The following is a 22,666-nucleotide window of genomic DNA, read 5'->3' on the forward strand; positions in this document are numbered from 1 at the left end:
AATATTTTTGGCCATGAAGCCATCAATATAAATGGTTTATTTGCTCACAATCCAGAACAATCCAGGCACAGAGGAAACAAATACTCCTTCTGCACAGCAGTTACTGGTTACTCTACTACACAGCACACACTTGACTGGGGTTTAAAAAGAACATACAAACGAAAAGAATTATTTCAAAGATACGCACAGATAAATATACATATGCAAACAAATCTATAAAGTCAGACAGGAAAGATTTTGTTTCTCAGCAATCACAGATTAAGCAAACTATGCTTTGGATAAGATAGAATCAAGGAAGAGAAAATTAACAACTGCAATGTAAGCTGTCAATTGTTAAAAGGAAATTTTCTAGCCCCCACAATCAAAGTCTTTCTATATATGGGGCAATAAACTTGCAGTCAATAAAGTTGGAGGGGTCAGTACTATGGCTGGCAAGCATTTCCTTTGCTTTTCTGTACACATCTGGTTTAAAAATAAAACTCCTGAAAGCCATTACAACTAAAGACAGATCAATTCTCCACAAAGCTCCTTTTGCTCAGCGTTCCTCAGCTAGTCACTAAGTTCTAACTGACAGGAATAGTCTCAAGTATCAGAAGTTTCAGCACAGTAAAATCACATCTTCAGAACAGAAAATCTCTTCTCACTGTCTTGCATCAAGAGCTGCTGCCCCGAAAATTCTTCTGCCGTGGCAAAAGTTAAAGGACATAGAAGCCCACGAGAGCAGCTGAAGCTGCCTACCCTTGCTGAAAGAACACAAACTAGGAATTCTAAGAAATAAGAAAATAAAAAAGGAAAAGTATTACCTTGTAGAGAGATGGGAACTTTAGCCAGAACTGCATCTGGGACATTTTAAAATAGCATTCAGTTTGCTGTGTGAAGAGCAGGACTTGGATGAAGCCGTTAAGTGAACTTTTTCAATATATAATGGAGAAAGGTCTTCATTCATGACAGCGACAGCAGCAGCAGACAGAAAGAATGCTCATCAAGGGTTTTTAAAAATTAACATGCAGAAGAAAGGAGTGAAAATGGAGGAGGGAAGGACAGCCATACAACGCGTCCGTCCTGAGCCTGTAGAAATTTGCATATACTGTTTAGTCATGAAGGAGAGTGCTCTTACTTCCTCTAAGTACAAGGGCTGATTTTCAGGAAATGATGCCTGCTTGGTAAGTCAGTGAAATTACTGGCAATGCGATGAGAATTACTGTATGTGGTGTAATTCAACCACAGATACACTGTAAACAAAGCTGTGCTCCTCGGCAGCGCAGTTCGACTCCAGCCAGAAGCAGCCTATGCAAGAACCCGGCTATTCCCTGCCCCAGGACTTTGCTCGTGTGCTATCATTTTCTCCGCAGCAACTTCTCCTTTGGGGGTTAGGCTTTTTTTTTTCCCCCTCCTATATTGGTGATTATGGGGGCTCAGAGGAACTAATCAAACTGAAAGAGATTGAGAGGTATTTAAAACTTTTCTCCCTCTTTTTCTTTTTTAAGAGCCACGTGCTTTTTTTTGTCTTCAATATCCACCCTACCTCAAACATTGTAATTAGAAAATAAAAAGGAGTAGCCAATTTCTTAATTTTTTATTCTAGATGATTCCTACTTTTCTGTGTCCAATAGCACTGCTTTCTTTTTCCAAAGGCTTTATTTTTAACTTTATTTAACAGTTTTGGTAACAGAAATAGGGAAAATTTCTGATGGGGGGGGCGGTGTGGAGAAGAGAAAAAGGCACGAAGAGGGGTCACCTGAAAGGGACTCGTTAGGCTCTCCGTTAACCATCTCGGGCAGTGGTGCCATCAGAGGAGGACAGGGAGAGGGGCGCTTACCCCGACCATTTACCCACGACTGCGCGCGCCCAGCAGCGCCCGCACTGGGGCCAGGAAGAGGCGTTCTGGTGAGGATCGCCCCTCATCTCCTGCTCCGCGTCCTTCCACGCGGACACGGCACTTCTCCGAACTGCAACACAGCTCGTCACTGCTCTGCATTAGAGCCAGAGCTTGGTGTCTGCCGTCGTGGCTGTTGCAAGTGCTCCTGGGACCACATGCCCAGAACTGCTGGGAAACCCCGAGAGGTAAGGACTTCTCGAAAAACAAAGAATTTAGGAGCAAGGAGCTACAGAAGACAGTGAAGTCTTTACAAGGCCTAAAGGAGATGAGAGAAGCTTCCGAGTAGAAAGTGAGGAGCTTTCTAATGACACTGAGAATTAGGGGAAACCAACTAGAGGTGTTTTGCTTTGTTTGCTTTACAACATCCTGCCTTTGGATGATGGGGGAGACAGTATTTAAAGTCACAAATCATTGCCCTTGCAGGACCGTCCCCTGCAAGAAAAACATGCTTGGTGCCAGGCCTGGAAACATGCACATGCAGGACGCAAATCTGAGATGAGGGTTCACTGTTGCTAAGGAAAGCCGGGTCCGGTGCCTGGGCATACGGCATAGTCCATCGGCGGCACAGGGCTTCCATGGGGATGGATATATTGATAGTTCATAACGATGAGGATCCAAAGTCCACCATGCAAAACACCTAGTCTAGAAGACTTTTATTCAATAAGTAAATGGGAAAGAAAAATGCTTTTCCCCAGGCGCTTTGAGACTAGAGCCAGAGATCCCCATGCCACAGTCAGAGAAGCAGCAGAGGAGAAGGCTGGGAAACAGCAGCCTGAGCAGCCCTCACCCCTGCAACAAGTTGGGACAATTCTTTTGGAAGGCTCTATGGTTATTCCTGTTACTAGAGCATATTTCACTTTTCTAACTAAAGAATAAAAGCTGTGGATAGAGGCATTTCATGCATGCTGCTAAAGGAGATGCATTCTGCAGGAACTGTGGTCAAACTGAAGAATTTGGTTTCTGTGGGCAGCTGGTTTGGGGTGGAGAAAGGCAGTGGGTTTTCACTGCTGCTTTTATCTGAATTGATTGTATTTAATTATCTGGTACTGCCCTGGAGCTTGGGATAGGTGCTTTAATATGTTCGAAGTAAAGATGCCAGATACTTTTTTTTTTTTAAACATCTTAATTATCGACTTGCTGGTGACTGACTTGCTGTCTGACCAAACTTGATCAAACCACCAACTCTTGCCTAAGACTACCAAGGTCTTGCTATTTATACAGCCTTAATAAAGCAGGTGGCTTATTTCCTCTTCCCTTTCTCTCAGTGAACAACCATGGCAAAATATAGGCAACAAAACTGGAGCACCAAGAGGAAGCAAGATATATCACACTTTTACAGATACCAGGACTGCTAAATTGATTTCATAATACCACAGTAATATAATCACATAAGATAACCGACTGAAAAACTACCACCTGCTATTTTAAGAACCTGTCCTAGGGGACAAGGTATGCCACAGCATTTCCGTTCTCCATAGTTAATCCATGAAGGTGCACGCTAACAAACAGGGATAGGAAAGCAGAACTATTCTAGTGTTCACAGTACTAACTTGACTTACCATTTTCCAGAAAAAAAATGAAGTGTAAAATCCAGTTAACTGCATTAACTGTTATGTAACCTTCGTGGCATTACCATGGCCTGGGCAACGTGCTCTCAGTGACCCTGCTTGAGCAGGGGGGTTGGACCAGCTGATCTCCAGAGGTCCCTGCCAACTCCAGCGGCAACCTTTTAATGACTGACCTACAGGACAGGTTGCTGAACTTGCTGTTGGATTCTTGAAAGCATGTGCTGAACTTTTAGGAAAGTATACATACAAATCAATACAGAATAACACACTTGTAGAGCAGACCTAGTAGCTTGTCCCCTCAAGCAAAGAGCCTGGAACTAAATTTCCTGAAATATTTAGCTGCCTAAAGATGAGACTTTCAGAAGTGTCCAAGCACGCTTCAGTGAATTCTAGTGAATAAAACATCAGGCCCCTGAATGTCTCTACAAACTGTAAACACGCAAGTTCACAGGCTGGGTGGACATTTGAGCAGTGAAAAGGATATTTAATTCGATCACAGCAGGTCCTTAGTGCCTTGGAAAAATAAGTGCAAGAGTGACTAATGGGTGGAAGAGTACTGAATATTTAAACACTGCAGTTTGTCCTAATAAGTGTTTTTTTCAGAGGGACGAAAGATGGGAGTGTACGTATCGTACAGACCAGGCTCTTGCTTTTCCTGTTTCCACAACATGACTGGCTTTACTCAGCTGGGTGCAAGGCTTTGCTTTGCATTTTGGCTGTTTTGAGAACCAAAGAGCCATTACTGCCACGCACAGGACACCCTCTGCTCTAGTTTCAAAAGCAAGCGAGAGGAAGCAAGGTGTGTGGTGAGTAAGCGCACAGAGAGGCTTTGACAAGTTGAGACCACAAATGGTTTATTTTTAAAGCTGACACTAAAGCAAGGATAACAAAGCAGCTGGTAGGTATTTTATAATCTGAGTTGAAATACAGTGTGTGTATGGGAGTGTGTGGGGGATTAGGATCAGCAAACCCTGTTAGGACCTAGCTCCTTTAAGGACCGGAAATTTGGGAGGTAATTGCTACTTGTCAGGGAATGGGGAGAGGGGCAGGTGTAAACTCTTGCAGGTGATTGAAAAACTGGAAGAAATCAGTGCATGGCAGTAGGCAGTGAGATGCTTTAATTTGGGGAATAATAAACATATGCGACCAGGAGAAGCAAAATGACGAAAGAAACTGTTCTTGTCAGAGGCAACTGTGACTGTGTGGTAGGACGACTGGCGTCAGGGTTTAATTTGCAGAAGTGAAGGGCATGCGAAAGAGTGTTTCCAAGGCACCCCTAAGAACAGAAACCTTTACGCGTTACAAATTAGGAGATACAGTCACCAGCAGCAGAAATGGAGACAGGGAGACTCACTTGATCCGACTGACTCAGACCAATTCTGCTTTGAATTAAAACATCTATTTTAAAACATTTCCCAGTGCTCCGCTATTAAGTTATATTACTGGCATTTTTTAAGAGCACTCCATGTTTCAGACTAGTGCTTTTCCCGCTTTTGTTAGCTTTATAAAGGGGAGGAGGTAGAAAACTGTTTACCAAGAATTTCAGAAGGCAGTCTTCTATTGCCTTCCCTGCCGCCTAGGAGCTGGACATAACTTACATTTGAGGCTAACAATATAGATGAAAACTAACAAGCCTGGAATAGAGGAGCTGTCTGGGGTAGGTCTTTCTCCAGGCCCTCGTACCCCTTTTCCCAGCCCACAGGCATGTGGGCCAGCTCCTGCCTCCCTTGCAATCAGCAGCCCAGTGCAACCAACAACAAATTCAGCCTTGAAAGCAGAATTCATCTCACTCAGCCACAGATATCCCCATCTGAGTTAGTCCCAACAGTTCCTTTTATGCATGGAAGAGGAAGACGTATTCCTAAAGTACAGTCCATCCAACCAAAAGGATGCTGCCTCAGAATAAGATCAACCGCATGCCAGACGTGCCCCTCCCTTCTCAGTAACCACCTCGGTGACTAAATAAGATGGTCAGAACAAACCAAACACTTGGTCAGATGAATTTTATGCTGGTGCCTAAGCCTTGCAGTTCAGAAAAGGACTGCAGCCCCTGTGTGTGCACCTGCCTGGACTGGCCCTTAGTTGTGAATACCACGCTCAGGCACTGAGAAGGACTAAGCAGCTACTGATGTGGCTAGCTCCAAAGAGCAGCTTATCTTCGCACTGCACGCAGTCCTGATCAAAGCAACCAAACCTTTTAGCCTTGCCGACAGCCCAGCCTGATGCCATCATCTCTTCGTACACTGACTGCAACACTTACTCGGTTCTGAGTTTGGAAACCAGACCGGTGCGTGGCCTTGTTATCTGGTGAAGCATCCCGAAGTGCATTATCTGGCGTGTTATCACCCGGGCGCTCTGCACATGGTGAGCTACTACAACGCAGGAGCCCAGGACAGGACGGCAGGGCAGCTGCAGACGCACAAAAGCCTCGCTTATAGCTATCCTGTGGGGGAATGCACACCATAATTACAAACGCAGCTTAACCGTATTTACTTAACTAGGTCAGATGAGCTGTTCTAATCGCCACCTTGATTTTGCTAAACCAAAGCCTGAAGTGTGAGGTGTCTCACTGAAAGTGTTTTTAAAGCACAATTAAGTCAAGCCAAAAATCCAACCCTGAAGTGCAAAAACAAAGTCATGAGCATGTAAAGCAACTTATTCACAAAACACTTCAAAGGCACCAGAGCCAGTTAATTGTCTTCAAATTGATTTTAATATCTGTATTCCCTCTAGACATAACTCCAGGACAGCGATAGGAAATTCCAGGTGGTTTCTTATTCCAGGAAGCTCTTTATTTCACTCAGAACCAAGTCTTTCATAAATTTAATAACTGTTACATTGATTTCTCTTAAATCACTACAGCTGTGTGCACCAAAGCACTTTAAAAAATCATCTTTTTAAGAGTAGGTTGAGAATTTTTTTCCCTTTTTATCAAGAAAGATTAATAAGACATTCCAAGAGGGTGGTAGCAAAAAAAAAGGGGGGGGTCTGTTTATGATTAACACATCCCCTACACACCACAAACCCTATGAACAGGGGATCAAACAAGGCTGTAACTGCATCTTCACAGCGTTATTGCAATGACTCTACCCAACGGTAGCCAATTCCTCCCTGTCTTCACCTAAACCAACCTTGACCGACCTCCTTCCTCCAGTCCAAGCACAACTCAGATTTTAGAACGGGTACTAAGTTTCCTGCCAAAGCAGTTATAAGTAGGGGTGTTTCACTGAGGGAGAAAAGGAACAAGTTTCTATAGAGCTCACTTGCAGCTGAACATCCATACTTTCCACACAAGCCAACAGGAGCTGCTCAGTCCTGCTGCTGCAAAAAAAATAATAATCAGGAGCTTTATTTTTCAGTGTAATTTATGCCAAATGAAACAATAAGAGGAGGCCTCTGTGTGCTCAGAGAGAAGTCCTGGCTTCGACAGATACAAGGAACAAGGCAAATGAACCTGAGCAAAGGGGTTGACTATCAGAAACAGTCCAAGGGTGAGATCATTTTAGATAACAAAAGGCTCAGAGGAAATGGGCAGAGTCATGTGTTTTACACAATTCTAAACAGGATAGAACAGTGAAGTCTAAAGAAAAACCTGTGGTGGCCAAGAGCAGGAAATATTCAAGTGACATTATACTTTTCTAGAACAGGTTGCTCTGCTTTTATGATAAGGCTCAAGGGGCAGACTACAGCTCAAAACATGCACTTGCCAGGGGAACATTAGATCCCAATGTGTATGATGAAACCTCCCAAATTTAGTGTTTTGTTGTGGTAATTAACAGTTCTTATGAACAGCAACACAAGGCAAACATTTTTATCACAACAAGGCCGTGCAGAAGAACTACTGCATGCTAACACTGAATTCCAGCACATGGCGGGTCAGTTAGGCTTACCAGCATCTCAAGACTTCAGGTTTTGAGGCCAGAGGAGAAAAACAGCAGAAAGGGAGGAAAGCTACAGAAACTGAGATCCTGCTTCTCTTCAGGATTTTGATTTCTAAGGACATATTTGCAGTCAGCAGACTCTTTCCATAAGGAGATCACACTACGTGGTATGGGCCAGACTGACTAAGGGCAACAGTTTCCAAGATCCAAAAATGCTATCAGATCCCAATACAGCCTTATATAACTATTTTCTAAACCTTTATTTAAACCACTTGTTTATATTAAGAATGCCAACAGACTAGCATGGATGAATCACCCTGCAGCAGGCCAAAAAACAAAAATGTTGTGGAGGAAACATTTCAATTTCTCATTAGGCTGCTCTGAGCATGCAAATGAAGCATCTTTTCCAATATGCAGAAGGCATTCAACAAGGCTGCTGTGATAAGCACAGAAATCACTTTTCACCAGACTGAAGTGGCAGCAGTTAATGATTCAATTAAAAAGAAATTCCCAAGATAATTAAAAAGTGTGGCAACTCTCACTCATAGTACCCTCTGGCTAGCAAAGATTGTGTTACACTCTGAAGGTCCAACCAAGGTCCTCCCAAACAAAATAGGGAGAGAAGATGGGGGGAATCAAATGCTAGCACTGAAGGAAAAGACTTCTGCTCTCTGAACGCCCTTGTCATGCCCCCAAATCTAAGGCATGACCAGTTTCAGCTCATCACCACCAGCAGAAAGTGTTTACTGCACGAATACCTCAACAAAATCATTAGTCATTTGCTCTTTAGACCTTTTAAATCCATTTTCAATATCATGCACATTCCTGGAAAACTCTTTAAAGAGACAAACCGCCTACATGTTTAATGCAGTCCGAGGCCAGGCTGGAATCCCACTGCAGCCCAGAAGGTACATTACAGGGAGGGGGTGCTCGCCAGCTCGCTGTCAAAGCACACGCAGGGATCACATTCAGACCCGCGAAGCCTCACTCCAAATCGGAGATGATGCTTTCATTGCCTTCCTCTACCTCCCCAGGACAGTTTGCAGACTGGCAAACCGGCACTGGCAATGTGTTGAGACAAGTCAAGCTGTGGAACCCAAAGGGATAGCGAGCGCTCCCATGCGGCTCAGCTATCATAAATGGGATTTTGCTATCCAGGCAAAGAGGAGAGAATGGCCTATATTCCTGTATGAAGGCAGCACAGCTCTCACATAAGTACCCAACCTACCTTGTCTGCCCACTGACCACAGATTTAATCGAGAATCTCTTACCAGAGCATGCAGTGAGCTCCTCATGTTCTCCCTTCCGTTTCACTCCTGCCCGGCATGGTCATGACAGCACAAAGTCTAACGAGATTTGCCACTCCTGCCACCGCACGTGGGCAGTGCAGTAAAGACAGGTACTTTCCTATACAGTCACCTGGAAAGATGTAACTACCCAAGCTGGTTCCCACATGTCCCGAATAGCGTGTTTCAGGTCTCTAGGCAGAGTGTTAATATTTAACAGTTTGGCATCTGGGAGAGCAAGAAATCAGTAAAGTGGAAAATATTGTTGAAGCAAGAGATGGAAAAGCTCCAGGACACTCCCAGATGACTCCAGACTGATGCCACTGCCTCCAGTTAATTGCCTGATGCTCTAACAGATCCAGGCTCTAATTCTGGCTCCTATGAAAAAAATCATCAGCTTTTCTTTGGATGAGCAGTGACTAGTAGTTTAAGAAAGCCCTAGGTTTTATCAACTGATTTCCATGTTAGTGCTTACGTGAAATGGTCACAGGACCAGAAAGATTGGCTCTATTGACAGCTGTCCAGGAAAGAAGGGAAAAAAACACAAATTAAAACAGCATTAGCTATCCAAGTCTCTTTCAAACACTTTTACAAGGGAAGCTATCTGCAAAGCACTTCCAGACCTAATCTTAAAAAGCCTAACACAGGGGCTGAGTCAAACCCACTGGCTCCCTGGGAAGAGATGAGGTCTGTTCACAACTGTTTGTGACAGTCTCCAGTCACCATTAACAATTTATTACATGCTAATATATCAGCGCACTAGGAGCAAACCACATAGAGAGCTCAGTGAGGAACTGAGCGCTCAGAGAGGCTGATCCGTGGAGTAAGGCATCACTGGCTCAGGACTTCGGCAGGCAGAGCCAGCAGTTTGAGCTGCAGGGTGACTAAAGATCGAAATGCTTCTTTGAGAGACAACGGAGGACAAAACTAGTGTTATTTCCCATTAATGGACACTGTCATACTAGACACCTAGCGAGCACTTGTGTGAGACTGCACTGTGACAGCTCTAGACAGACACCACCCCTCTGAGGTGGTAACTTTATCAGATTAGTTTCATATTGGAAAACAAAGCTCTAACAAAAGTCTTATTCAGTGTTTCTCAGTTTCAGAGCACGAAGGGTGACACCACTGTCTTGTGTTATCTGTGGGAATCTCCAGAAAGTCCCAAGCAGTAATGCTGAGTGCACGGGCTTACAGAGAAAGACCAAGAGAAAAGCACCCATGTAAATGTTTTATTCATTGTGGGAACATATCTGGCACTATCTGCTATTACATGGCAGGTAATATATGAGCAAGAGAACTGGCTGGCTGTAAATGTTAGATTCAGAGATGGCACTTTACTGTTTCTACTCTTGAACTAGAAGAGCTCTTGTACACGTGGTGTAATAGGAAAAGTCTCACAACAGTTGCCTTGGAATGGGTCAAAGCAAAAGTGTAACTGCCTACGATCGCCTCGCTCCCTTGTATCACTTCTCTGAAAGCATGAGTGCGGCACAAGAATCGTTTCTTGTTCTGGACATTATTTAAGGTCATTTATGTCTGGTTTGTCTCAGAGCCCTCCTGCTTTTATATTACAGAGCCAACACTTAGAGATGCATCTCCTTCTCATAAAGAGTCTCCAAAATCTGCTCTTGCCAAGCTGGCTAAGATCAATTTCCGTGATGCAGCAGGGAAAGGAAGCTGATCGACCACTTAGATACTAGAAAATACATAAGTTGAAGAAATAATTAAGCCCCTTTCCCGTTAAACCCATCAACAAAGCTACACCAGACCTGCAAGCTGAGACCTATGGAGAGGACCCTTCTCCCTCTCCCCATTGCAGCCTGTTAAATGGCTTCCACAGGTTGATGAGATCACATTTCTGTCTCATTCCTCCTGCAATTAATTCTGCAGGAGGCAAGGATCAATGCTATTACAATTCATTTACTTATCTGGTTTTATCCAGTTGTCAGAGTCTAGTCAACAACAGGATTCTGTCCCAGCAACAGCTCCTGGTGACCGATCACTGGAGCCTCTGTGTCAGCAAGCACACAGGCAAAGCCACCTCGCAGCAGCCTCCCCGGAGCAGTCGGCCCTGCCGCGGGGGTGAAGCGCACTAGACCAGTGAGGCAATTCCAGCAGCTTTGCCCAAGGAGTTGAACTTGGGCTACCACACCCGTGGCTCACCTCAAATGGCTCAAATTCCCAGTGTATGCAAATCCAAAGCTGCAGAAATCAGAGCCCCGAGGTGGTTCAAAACCTCTTTTCAGGCCTGCTGAGAAAATAAAAGCACGACTAAAGAGAATTAACACACCTCCCTCTATAGCTAATCAAAAAGAGGAAAAATGTATTAATTTGCTCTGCTGCTATAAATGCATTTCACACAACATTCCTAAAAGGATGTTCTCTGCTTTGTAATCAAGCTTGTAATCAGCAATTTAATCCAGTGCTCCTGACATCACATCCACTACAAAGTAAGAAGCTGAGGCATCTCCGAATGAATCATGCAGGGAGAGGAGACAGATTATGAAGCAACAAGCTTCTGTTTACACATGTGTCTTGACATTCAGCAGTTACTGAAAACAAAAAGCATTCAAAAGCACACAGTAGCTTCATGGGGTCTACTGAAGTATTTCTCAGTGTGTCAAAGCATAATGTTGGCACAAAATACACACATACTGTCCCAGTGTATCCTTGTGTCCCCCTTGCACTGTTTTCAGTGAGCTGGGGTTATATTGGAGGACATGCTTAGAATTCACAGTGAAACATCTAGAAATGTCAATCTTCACCTGAACACAGAAGAGAGGGAAAAAACAAACTCAGCTCTATTTCATACAAACCTGAATAGAGTCCCCATGCTTATCGATCAAACTAAATCATAAACCTGAAGTAGACAGGTGTGACGTTCAGCTAAGCTAGTTACCTCACTCAGAGGAAGCTTGGCTCTGCCAGTAAACTGGCTTCTTTTTTTTGTGACCAGGAAAAAAAAAACAAAACAAAAAATCTTTTAATGAAACAAGTTTGACTTCTAGATAATGTAAATGAACATTTTCAAAAGAGCCCATGATTCTGGGCAGTTCAGATGAGACCTTAAAAGTCCAGCTTGCCAGCAACTGCTGAGCCCCCAGCCTACCTGTAAGTCATGCCTCACTAGAAGACCACAAGCATACAAAAAAAATCACTCCAGAATTTCTAACATAAGCTCCTTGCAGGACTGTCTAATTTGAAAAGCTATTCTGAATGTGGCTTGAAGTATGCACCTGCCCCAAAGGACTGCAAGAATTCTGCTCCTTCTCACCTTTCCTGTTTGGGGAGTCATGCTCAGGATACAAGTATTGGAAGTAACGGGGTCCTCCATTAACTCAATCTGCACTGCTTTACCTTGGTTCCTTCCAGCAGGGTTTTGAAGCACAGAGGACCTCTGCCTGCCATGGCAGGAAGCCAGACTGCTCGGCACCTGCATGCTTCCCAGATAACTGAGACAGCAACTTACTGACATAAGATGGCTGAGACTATGGAGTTCATTCAGTTTGGCTGTTGCCTTGACAGGTCAAAGGAGGGTAACTTTCTGCAGTTTTGCTCACTGTGCATCTATCTGTAGGTGCTGGAAAGAGGAAACTAATGCAAGGAACACACTGCCAGGCACTGATAGTATCTCAGTTAACTCCTGAAAAGGATGTAGTTAGTCCTTCCTTTATTCCAAGTCAGCTCTGTCGCACAATAAGCTGCTTCCCAGTCTTTACTGGCCAACCTTATAAGACACTGCCAGAGGCAAGTGTAACATTTCAAAAACTTTATGGAATGAGTTCCTTCCAACCCAGTGAGATCCCCGAGATGAGACTCTGTTGGTCAATAGAGCCACCAAATGAACCAGGGTGACTATTCCTCCCACGTCTCACCAACTCCACAAAAAAATGAACTGGCTTGAATCTCAATTTGTTAGGCACAGAGCTGATGGAGTCCATAAGCATTCACTATTCAAGAATCCACCCCTTCTAATTAGTGTGAAAGCACATGCAATATACACAAGCGAACAGAGTTCTAGGAGTCGAACGATTTAACTGACCGAAGCATTTTCAGATTCACACTTACCTATACCCTCCTGTAAATGGGATTCTCCCATGCACTTTCATTGTCTATGTTAAACAATTTTAAAACACAGAAGCAATGAATTTATCACAAATAAGCTCCTACTAAAGCAATGGAAAGTTTCTGAATTACTGTTGTCAGAGAGTCTATCCCAATTACACACAATTGCTATCATGTGCTAGACAAATGTAAGACAACATTGACAGTCTCTTCCTTTTCCCTCTGTAGCACAATCCTAAAGAAAACAAAGACCATCACCATAAAGCACCAATTTTCCCCAAAGACATCGGTAGCTATGTACTTACCTGAGGAAAATCACCATTTTTTGGTAAGAAGTCAGTGGGGTCCACAGATGCATAGTTTGTTTCCAAGAAATGCGGTCTGCTGATGGAATTCATATAAAAATCGTGAGAGGAATTAAAATATTGCCTGTAAGGAAATGGGAAAAGCAGTTATTTCCTGTCAGTCCTGAGAATTTCTCAGGTTGCTTAAGACCCCATCATCAGCAGTGAACCAGCTATTATGGAATGACACATACAAGAGACTGATTTTAAAAAGCTGTGTTTATCCAGAAGAGATATCTACAGGGCAAAATAATAAATCTACAAATTATATCATACTTCCCAGACTCACTAGTGTAAGAGTCTGGAAAGCTGTAACACAGTCATTAGATTAAGAATTAAATTCTCAACAATTTGTGTAAACTGGGAAAGGTTTCTCAGACAGAAAGGGTCTGAAGGACTAAATAATGTTTCAGTCAAATGTTTCAAGCAAAATTAAACCTCTGAGATATTCCAGTGCTAAGTGTTTGACGGGTGTGATAGAAGCTGACAATCACACTGTACATAAGCACAAGCATTAAGCTTCACAGAAACATCACACATGGACCCTAGCTCAGGTCAAGGAACTCAAGAAGCCCCACAAACTGGCACAGACAAGCCTGCACACCGGGAAAGGGAAAGACAATACCTTCTTACACCCCTAACAAGGGATTTCACCAGTCAGATATATGTGATCTTATCTTAAAAAGAGATAAAAATAGAAGAGATAGGGACATGCAGAATTATTAGAATTATTAGCCCAGACATGGCTTTGTAGGGATGCATTATGGATGTAACTGATTAATTACTACCTAGTTACAAAGCAAGATTGCTGTCAAACTAACAAATGGAAAAAAAAAAAAAAAAAAAGCAAAGATCTTCTGATTACTCTCTCCTGGGCAGGGCACATGCCAGCACTTCCTCCTGCCTCCCTTCCCCCAGAGCCAGCTGCCTCTGAACAGAAAGTAGGTAAGAATTGCAAAACAAGACGATTCCCTCTCCTCCTCCTCAGGAGTAGCCTCTGGCCTGTATTACATGACTGTCTTCTGGTTTTGCTGTTACACACACAAGCCCTTTCCCTCTCCTGCAGGAGCAAGGAATGTGCTTCGTAATCTTTCCCGTAAGGGCTGTGCACTCAGACTGCTTGGGCAATCGCCACCCAACACGTTTTCATGTTGGAACCATTAAAACGTTTCACCCTGATTGGTTTCCTCTTGTGGCAAGTTACACGTTTTTGTAATGCCAAGGTTACAGAACCCACAGCAAATAAACTTTAACAAGTCACTGGAGAAGGCGGGGGGGAACAAAATTTAAATACTATCCAGGAGCAGAGCTAGGGAAGGACTGCACCACCAAAGTATTATTAAGCAGTTAAAATGTCATATGTGCCTAGCAGTTCTTTAACATACCATGCCTTACATTTACATATGCATTTATCTGCAAACATACACAGTTATCTCCCTCCGCTAAATACATTTTTATTTCTCTTTTGCATCACTAAAGATAATAATCTGGAAAAGTACCAGCTCCCTCCTCCTCCTCTTTTTTTCCTTTCTATATCAATGCTGCCACTGTTTTAGCTCTTTCAATATATCTCTACAGTAAGTAATTACCTGGGTGCAAATGCAAAGAGGTGTGGATTTAGCACACTGTGCATCTCATAGCTCTATCTAGAACTGGCCCTTGGCTCCTCCTAATCTACTTGGCCAAATTAAAAGCTATGGACAAATTCTGGGAATTAATGGCATTACACACAGGAAAAACTTGTTTAAACTGCATTAAAGTTGAAACTGGTGCGGTCTCACCCTCTCCTTTGCATGAGCACTGGAGTTTGTCCAGTCCCAACATGAACTAACCAGGAGAAGAGAAAACTATTTGTATCCAAAGAGTAAGCATAACCTATTTCACGAGATTCCCAAAGTCAGACAAGAGTCAGTGGAGGTAACGTGAAGATGACCAACGTAGCCCCAGTTCTGCCTGGCCTAACCTGTTGTGGAATGGCTAGCTTTGGCCTGTTATTCTGAATCCCTTAATCTTGGTTTTCAGATCAGCGAATGTCAGATGCACTTTCTTCTTGCAGAGTCTTGAAATAAGAGCAAATAGCAATTCAGTGCACTGCTTTGAGATCCTCTTAAGAAAGCCACTAAGTACGCAGTGCTTGCCAAAGTCCTTTTAGTACCCTTGGTACTATGCTTTGCCTTTCATTCAGTAAGAACTTAAGAATATTCACCCTCATTTGAAGAGCTGGCATAAAGCCACTGACAGGTTAACTTTAATTATACCACAACAAACAGCGTAACTGGAAGAGGCAAGTATGCGAACCTTGCTGTATTGCCAAAGCAAAAGTGTGAAAATAACCTCACAGCAAGATTGCCCTGTACATGCCTGCTCACCCTTTCAGTACTTAGTTACTGATATGCTTCTCCACAGAAGTCAACAGCTTCCGCTCCGAGGCTGATTAAAGGTCATTTTAGACAGAAAATTCATGTTGGATTTATTCACACTGGATTTACAAAAGACTGCCCCCTTGCACACTTAAACTAAGATCTGACATCAAGATGCAGCACTAGGAAAGGATCCAGGTGTCCTGGCTACTAGAAGAGAACACCTGCAATCATCAACTCCAACACTGCAAGTCCATGTCCCATCACGGCAATACTCAGCTTGCCCATGGAGAGCCACACTCTGGCTAACCTGACCCATCCAGAGCCAAAATCCCTCTGATCAAACTCAGAAGCCAGCCAGGGTCATGCACATTTGGGGCTTATCCAACAATAGTTGTATGAAAAGTGTTAATGAGTCCCTTTCGGGCCACTGACTCACTTTAACCATTGACGTTGGCTCTTGAAGCAATCAAGGCCCTGTATTGACTGCTAACCTCATAATAATTAAATATATGTGCTTATCATTTAGTCTAGTGAAACTGATCTCTAACCGTAGTGCCAAGATCAGAGTTTAATGAGTTAATGCTAGAGAGTTTGGAGCCATCTTATTTTACTTCTTTTGGCCACAGAAAGCCAGTGCTGATCATCTTCCTGAATAAAAACAGACCTCTTAACACAAATGACTAAACGTTTAGTTGTAAATTCTTAGAGAAATTATTCTGCACTGAGAAACTAAAGTTAAGTTTGGGAACGTGCCGTGTTCCTCAGACAGAAGAGGCTGCATTTGGCCTGACACAGGAATCTGCGACCAGCCCCTTGGAAGAGGCATGCTCCATTACAACACAGGCGGCTTCTACATCCCCTTTCGTTTTCTGAAAAGCTAATCATTCCCAAAGAAATCAAACAGACAAAAAAGGACGGAATGCTGGTCTCCCACTTTTATTTAAGTGGTGTTTCACAAAAGAGGAAAAGAGAATCTAGCTCAAGAGCTAAGTTCAGAGAAATTAGACTTTGATTATGTGAAAGAAGAGATTACACCTGCTGACCCAGGTACACATGTCCTTCAACAGGTACAGGTTAAGAAAATAAGCTTCTACTCCCTGCCCACCACACAAAACAAGCCAATAAAGCCAAGCCCAAAGATTCAGCTGTAAGAAAAAGAACATTTAGAAATCCAACTAGAGGGACATTTCCCTCTAAGAAAGCATGAAGGAAAGTACACAAAGCTGTGCAAAGTTCAGAACACACCGAGCACTAGATGTCCTACTGCAGAGATGTATCCTATACTTAACGAAGGAATAAAGCAGATGGCCCACAGGAACTCTTTCATCTCCCAGTTCTGTGACATTATGAGCTGGGTGGGGAGCATCCTTGCATTATATCAAGTTCAGACAATTGCTTTAAAGAGCAAGACTTTTTTTTGCTGCCACCCACTCTAAACATAGCAGCAGTGGAACAGTTTGATGTAAGGCAAACCTGAGCTGACATCTGACTTGAGCAAACGATTTGATGTCAGTCCAGCCTGTGGGTCCCATGGCAGGCTTATTTCATTCAACCCAGAAGAGGGGTTCTTTTTTTGTTGGTTTTTGTTTGTTTTTTTGTGGGGTGGGGTTGGTACAGAATTTGATCATTTCAGCCAGTTCTCCTGAAGCTCACGTTTTCAGCAGCACAGCCCACAGGAAAACGTTGGGGACAAGCACTTACTAGAATCCAAATCTCATAAGCGAGCCAATGCACTGCACGTCCTTCCCAGGAGATGGGTATCCATCCTTTCACAGCTTAAGCCTGCTATAGCAGCACTTGTTTAAACCACCACGGTACAGCGCCTGCCTCACACGCTTTACCTCAGCTGCTCATAAATGTGTCCAATGTACCTGAAGCCCTTCTGGGGCTATGCTGTAATTTCACTGTGGACCACCTTTGTGTATTTTGGCGAGGCTTTATGCTTTGATGTTATAGCCTCTATCCAGAGATGCAAACTTCACATCTCAAGTCTGCAGATGATCAGAGCCAGGCTGGCCAGGTCACAGGCTACCTAGCACTGATCTAGGTACTCTTCCTCCTCATCATTAGACCAATTCATGCTTTTCAAAACCTACTTTATTATTATAGCAAGCAATACTCCACAGGCAGGGGGAAAGTGGGAAAGGGCAGGAGAATGGCAGGAAAAGGGGAGGGTTGGGGGAAGAAAGCTTTGCTCCAAGTTTTGAGAAATACTTTTTGTGGATGTGTGTGACACCACTTCTAACAGCACAACTGGACTGATCCAGACTCCCTTGAAGCCAGGAATGTATTGAGCCTACTGCTGTAAAAGCAGCCCAGCTCTTTAGGGGTAACAGCCTCAGAAATTAACTGCCCTCCAATTCTTCCCTGCAGGGGATCTGAACTTCATTTGTTCTTTCAGCAAGTTTTAATATACCGTTTACTTTTTCAGATTAAGAAAATCTGAAACAAAGACAGAAGCTTTAGTATCTTTTAAATAAGTTCTCTAGCATGAAAGTACTGAAAAGAAACAGGAAAAACCTGCTTCAGGACAAAGTGGTTGCTATGAGAATAAGCCATGTCCAAACACAGCCACTTGCAAATGAGATTTCTTCTGCAAGGATTCTGAAGAGAAGTTTGGACTAACTATTTCTATCTGCATTTCCCTATTTTATAATGCAGTCTATAATTACGACTCCTTTTAAAAATTACATTTTTCATTAACTTTTTTTTTGTCCCTTTCAGGACTACTGCTGTAATGCCCTAACCCTAAATCCCACCTAAAAAGATCTAGCTGCAGTTTTAAAACATAAAAGGACAGACTTGTTTATTTTCTGTGAAACACAAAATCTCACCTAAAAGGTCATTTTTAGAATTATCAGGATATGAAAAACAGGAAGCTAAAGCTGCAGCCTTGGCTAAATCATTCTCTAGCAAATAAACACTACAATGAGCCTCATTCCCAAAAGTAACTATACCAAAGTCAACAAGTTTACATTTGCGTTAAAGGCAGGCATGTCTTTGCAGGATCAAGGCTATAACATTTCCAGCAGAGTTGACACGAGCAGCAAAGACAAGCACTAAATGGGAAGAAAATGAGGGGCCAAACAAGAACAAATGGTCAAGGAAAAAAGAAAAAAACAACACAATAGATAAACACAATCTAATCTTGTGGTTCAATACAGCAAAACAGAAATTCTGTTATAGCTCTCTTGAGGATTCACAAAGTGTAATTTACAGGAATCATGCTCAAAATGTACACCCTCTTCCAATCAAAGACAGACTAGCTAAGAGCAAAGAGACTGAACTTATCTGATAATGCCTCTCAAACTCTCACTTTGGGGAGCAACTAACGAGGCAGAACTCCATTCAACGGCAGTGTGACAGGTTCTTGGTGTTCCTACACAAGGAATTTATTCTATTCACCCTATCATTACTGGCTAACTTACTTTCCAGACTGTGGACTAGAGACAAGAAAGCAAGCAGAACTAATACTGAGATAAAAGGAGTCTCGTCCATCTGAACAGAAGAGCTGATTCTTACTGCTGATGGTTCAGCTGGAACTTAGACACTCATCAGAACAGATATCTCTGCTTTTCCATTAAGATGCTAAAATCTTCTTAGGAAGGAGGTTAAGCTAAATCCTTAAGCACCTGGAACAGTTATTAGCTCATGATATTAAGTTCTATTTCTCTTATTTTTCTTCCTTTCACCTCTGACCTAAATAAAAACACATCCTGTATATCTGTGCCACTCCCTGTAGTCACAGAGAGACTAAAGCAGCAGTAACTAGTCTTCAACCCTTCTTCCCAACAACCAGCATCTGCCAGCCCCAACATCAGGGTTCTAATCCCAGTCACTTTGTGGTGGCACTTTCTAGTACCCCAAAAGTTTCCTGTCATGTCCAGCATCCTTCCTTCCTACCCAGAAAGGAGGTTCATCATAAAGTGGGAGAAGGAAGAACAATATCTATTGTTACACAAAGAGCCCTCAAAAATGCCAGAATTATGGCATATAATTTTCTAGATGAGTTTCTGGTCTGAAAACAGAACACACATGGCTTATGTTTCTCCCCACCAGACAGTGCCACCGTTACTATTCAAAGGTCACTAAAACCCACTGCAACTCCGTGCTTTATAGCACTGAACTATGCTGTATACTAGAGAGCTTTACTTAGAAGGAAGTCATAATTTCTCACACGAGCTCATACTCATCACCCCGCACCTTGCAGAGTGAGCTTATCAGTGAAGAACATCAGTTATAATCAGAGGAAAAAAAAGTCGTAACTCTCAATAAACTCTGGTTTGTGCAGTTAGGGGCTGTACGCTATGTAACAGTATAAGTCTGCCACCTGGTACCAATAATATCTCTTCTCTGCACTGTCTGTATCAGGCCAGAGACTATATGACATATTCGTTCAGCTACACTGTGCTAATGGGGTGTTTTATGAACTCCATTAGTGTAACAAATCCATGCTAAACGAAGGCTGTTCCTCCCTTGCAGCAGCCTCCAGGTTTACCAGAAATCAAACTTTTTTTTTTTTTAAACAAAAGCTACTTGCTACTTTTTCCAAGATGTAGCAGTTTATGAAATGCCACAAGATCAGTGTGATGCAATTATTTCCCCATCAGTTAGTGCTTTCCTTGTTTACTTTCTTTCACTAAAGAAACAGTTGAATCATGGGGCGTGCAAGAGCAGAGGGGTATTGTATAAAGGAGAACAGCACTCACTGGTTTTCATTTGGGAAAGATGAAGTTGGGAAAGAGGCAGGGTAGCAGTTACTCCATGAATCGGCAACCAGCATGGAATTCTGAAAGCAGAAACCAAAAAAAAGTTACAACAGCAGAGGACTAGCACAATTACCTGCAGCTGCAAATCTTAGGTCCTGAGGTCCGAGGTTTATGACCTCTCCCCCCTCCAGTGCCTGCCACAAGCAGTGGTGATTTTTAGTCTCTCATAGCAGGAGATATATAGTCCCACACTCTAGTGTGGGACTTTTACATCTACTTTGCTGTTGTCTCCAGAAAGACAACAGGATCATTCCCCTTTCCTAGTCCTTTAACCTCAGTCTTTGTGGAAAGTGAGTAGCAATCTGATTAATTTGAAATTAGCTTGCATAGATAAATGCCCCAAAACCTTCTTTTTTATCTTTCCACCTCCCCTAAACTGTGGCCAGCATTAACCGGAAAGTTTTAGCTCAGCATTTACCATTACAGTCATGGGAAGAATATAATATCTTATTTCTCAGCTAAAAATGAATCTTTCATTTGTCCTTTTTTTCCCCTGTGTCTAAAGTGAGAACTCGTGTTGGAAGAAACATGCACTTGGTGAAAGAGCCTACTAGGGTTTTTTAACTTTTATATTCCTACATGTGCCAAAACTCAAAACTAGAGCTATGAACAGAAATGGAGAAGCGCAGGGCCTTGTAGGCTATTTGAGGGTAGAAGTTTGCTTTTTGTCCTGTTCAGAACAAATGCATCAGGGATAAAGCCTTGTTTTAGCACCGTATCAGGACGAACGCAATCCCATCTCAGCTCTGCAACTCAAAAAAGACACAGCTGGTACTAGCAACAGATTTCGCATCTCTCAGAGAGGCGAGCTAGGGTAGAAACAAAGTTTGCAATTCTGTATAATCTCTTCAGCTCTTTCCCTTGGAGCCTGCAATATGCCAGCTTTTAAAGTGGTATCATTTTAATCACAACCTTGTTTTTCACCTCCCACTTCAAAGGCAGCATGGACTGTGACAGCCCTCAACCCTCCAGCATTACCAATCAATACTTCATGCCCCTGGACAGCTGCCTAGAAAGGCTGGTAAATAGCTCCGGTAAACATTCACAGGGACTCCCAGCATCTGACAGGCTGGACTGCTTTGCTCAGACCCCTCCTGGTTACATTCTCAAGCCAGTGTCTCCCTACACTTCCGCGACAACCTGCCAGAGCCTTCACCTCCATGGCTGGTACGGCGAGCTGGGACTGGAAGTTTGGGATGCTGTATAGAGTATTGCCTGACTGCTGGTGCTCATGCTGCGGATAGTTCTTCCCCCCGTCCATGGCAGGATGTGCTGAGGGCATCAGCCTATGTCCTGCTGCATGTAGTCCTCAGGGCTGGTGGAACAGTCTATGGAGTGGTGGAAGGTTCTTTATCTGTGCTCTTCACCCTGCACCATGTCCTAGGGTAGAAAAGAAATGCACATTTAAATTTTATGAAGAAGGAGAAAACACATCTAAGACCAAACTTAGCTAAGAAAGCAGTGAATAGATGTCAGACTATGAAATGCCTGCTGCCTCCTTTGGCTGAGTAATGAACGAATCACTGCCTGAGGTCAGAGCATCTCACCGCTCTGATCTTGCCGTACTTTGGTGTCTCCCTAATTTCATGGAGGCTGTTCACCATACATTGATAGTTTTCCCCACTGCTACGCACAAAGATCAAACTGTGTAGTATACTCTTAGCGTTAACACTGTTCACCTAATAAATATAAGAACTTATCAGCTGGCTTTCATTTTCCCTGTTGCTAGCAAGATGGGCTTTCAGAATCTTTGTCATTTCTGGATTTTTGCCAGTTCACTCTTCAGAAAAGTATAGAACAAGAGCATTGCTCTGACGAGGATTAATCTCACGACAATACATTGCTTTCAGTGCCACATTTCTGTCAAGCCTCCCAAAGTAACTTCTGACATGCTTAACTAGGGTTCATAAACCCCCCTCACTGGAACAGCCATGGAGAGTCACGATCGGGGCAGGAGCAGCACCAAGGGCAAGTCTGGAAGCACAAACCCACGCCCTAAAACGCTAAACTGCACCTTTATATGGGAAGCTGATGGAAAAAGAGTGGTGCAAGAGGCACAGCACCAGCAAGTCCTATGCCTGGTGTGGAAAAAACCTGGTGGAGAATTACAGAAAGAAGAGGGGTAGGGAGACTCAGAGAAACACAAGACTGATTTCTCACTCTCGATAGTGGTGTTTAGATGACCTGAACAAACAGATGTTCTGTCTAGGTGACCGGTCACAACTTCCTAAACCATTACACAGATGTTTTATCAATTCAGGATTTGAGCATCAAGAAACCTGACTAATGATGCTTTAAAACCAGGATAGTTTCACAGAAGATAATTATTTCAGTAAGTGACCGGTTTTAAAAGAAAACCCAAATGCCAAAAGGAACATTTAAAATCACTTGTAAGGCCTGGAAGCCTGGTATACGCTCATTCCCCAAAGCCCTGCTTAATGAAGAAATAGCTAGTTTGAACAACAAATGGTTGAGGAAAAGGCTGTTCGGAGGTTTGCAAAGATGTCT

The 22,666-nt window shown here is 43.1% G+C and overlaps 1 protein-coding gene across 4 annotated transcripts in view; it reads right to left on the minus strand.

Annotated features, from left to right (window-relative positions):
• The window catches only part of SBNO2 (strawberry notch homolog 2), a 70,040-nt gene that overhangs the window by 33,731 nt on the left and 13,643 nt on the right, over positions 1-22,666 (minus strand). For 3 of the 4 annotated variants that reach the window (XM_067313049.1, XM_067313048.1, XM_067313050.1), the window contains 3 exons: positions 21,315-21,538; positions 20,099-20,178; positions 12,988-13,111 (listed from right to left, as the gene is read on the minus strand). In XM_067313049.1, the coding sequence (XP_067169150.1) occupies positions 12,988-13,111; positions 20,099-20,178; positions 21,315-21,440 (330 nt within the window). In that variant the 5' untranslated portion in view covers positions 21,441-21,538. Of the gene's footprint in view, positions 1-803; positions 879-12,987; positions 13,112-20,098; positions 20,179-21,314; positions 21,539-22,666 lie in introns of those variants that run through there. The other variant, XM_067313051.1, reaches the window with a different exon arrangement.

This window comes from Apteryx mantelli, chromosome 30, assembly GCF_036417845.1.
Source record: "Apteryx mantelli isolate bAptMan1 chromosome 30, bAptMan1.hap1, whole genome shotgun sequence".
NCBI lineage: Eukaryota > Metazoa > Chordata > Aves > Apterygiformes > Apterygidae > Apteryx > Apteryx mantelli.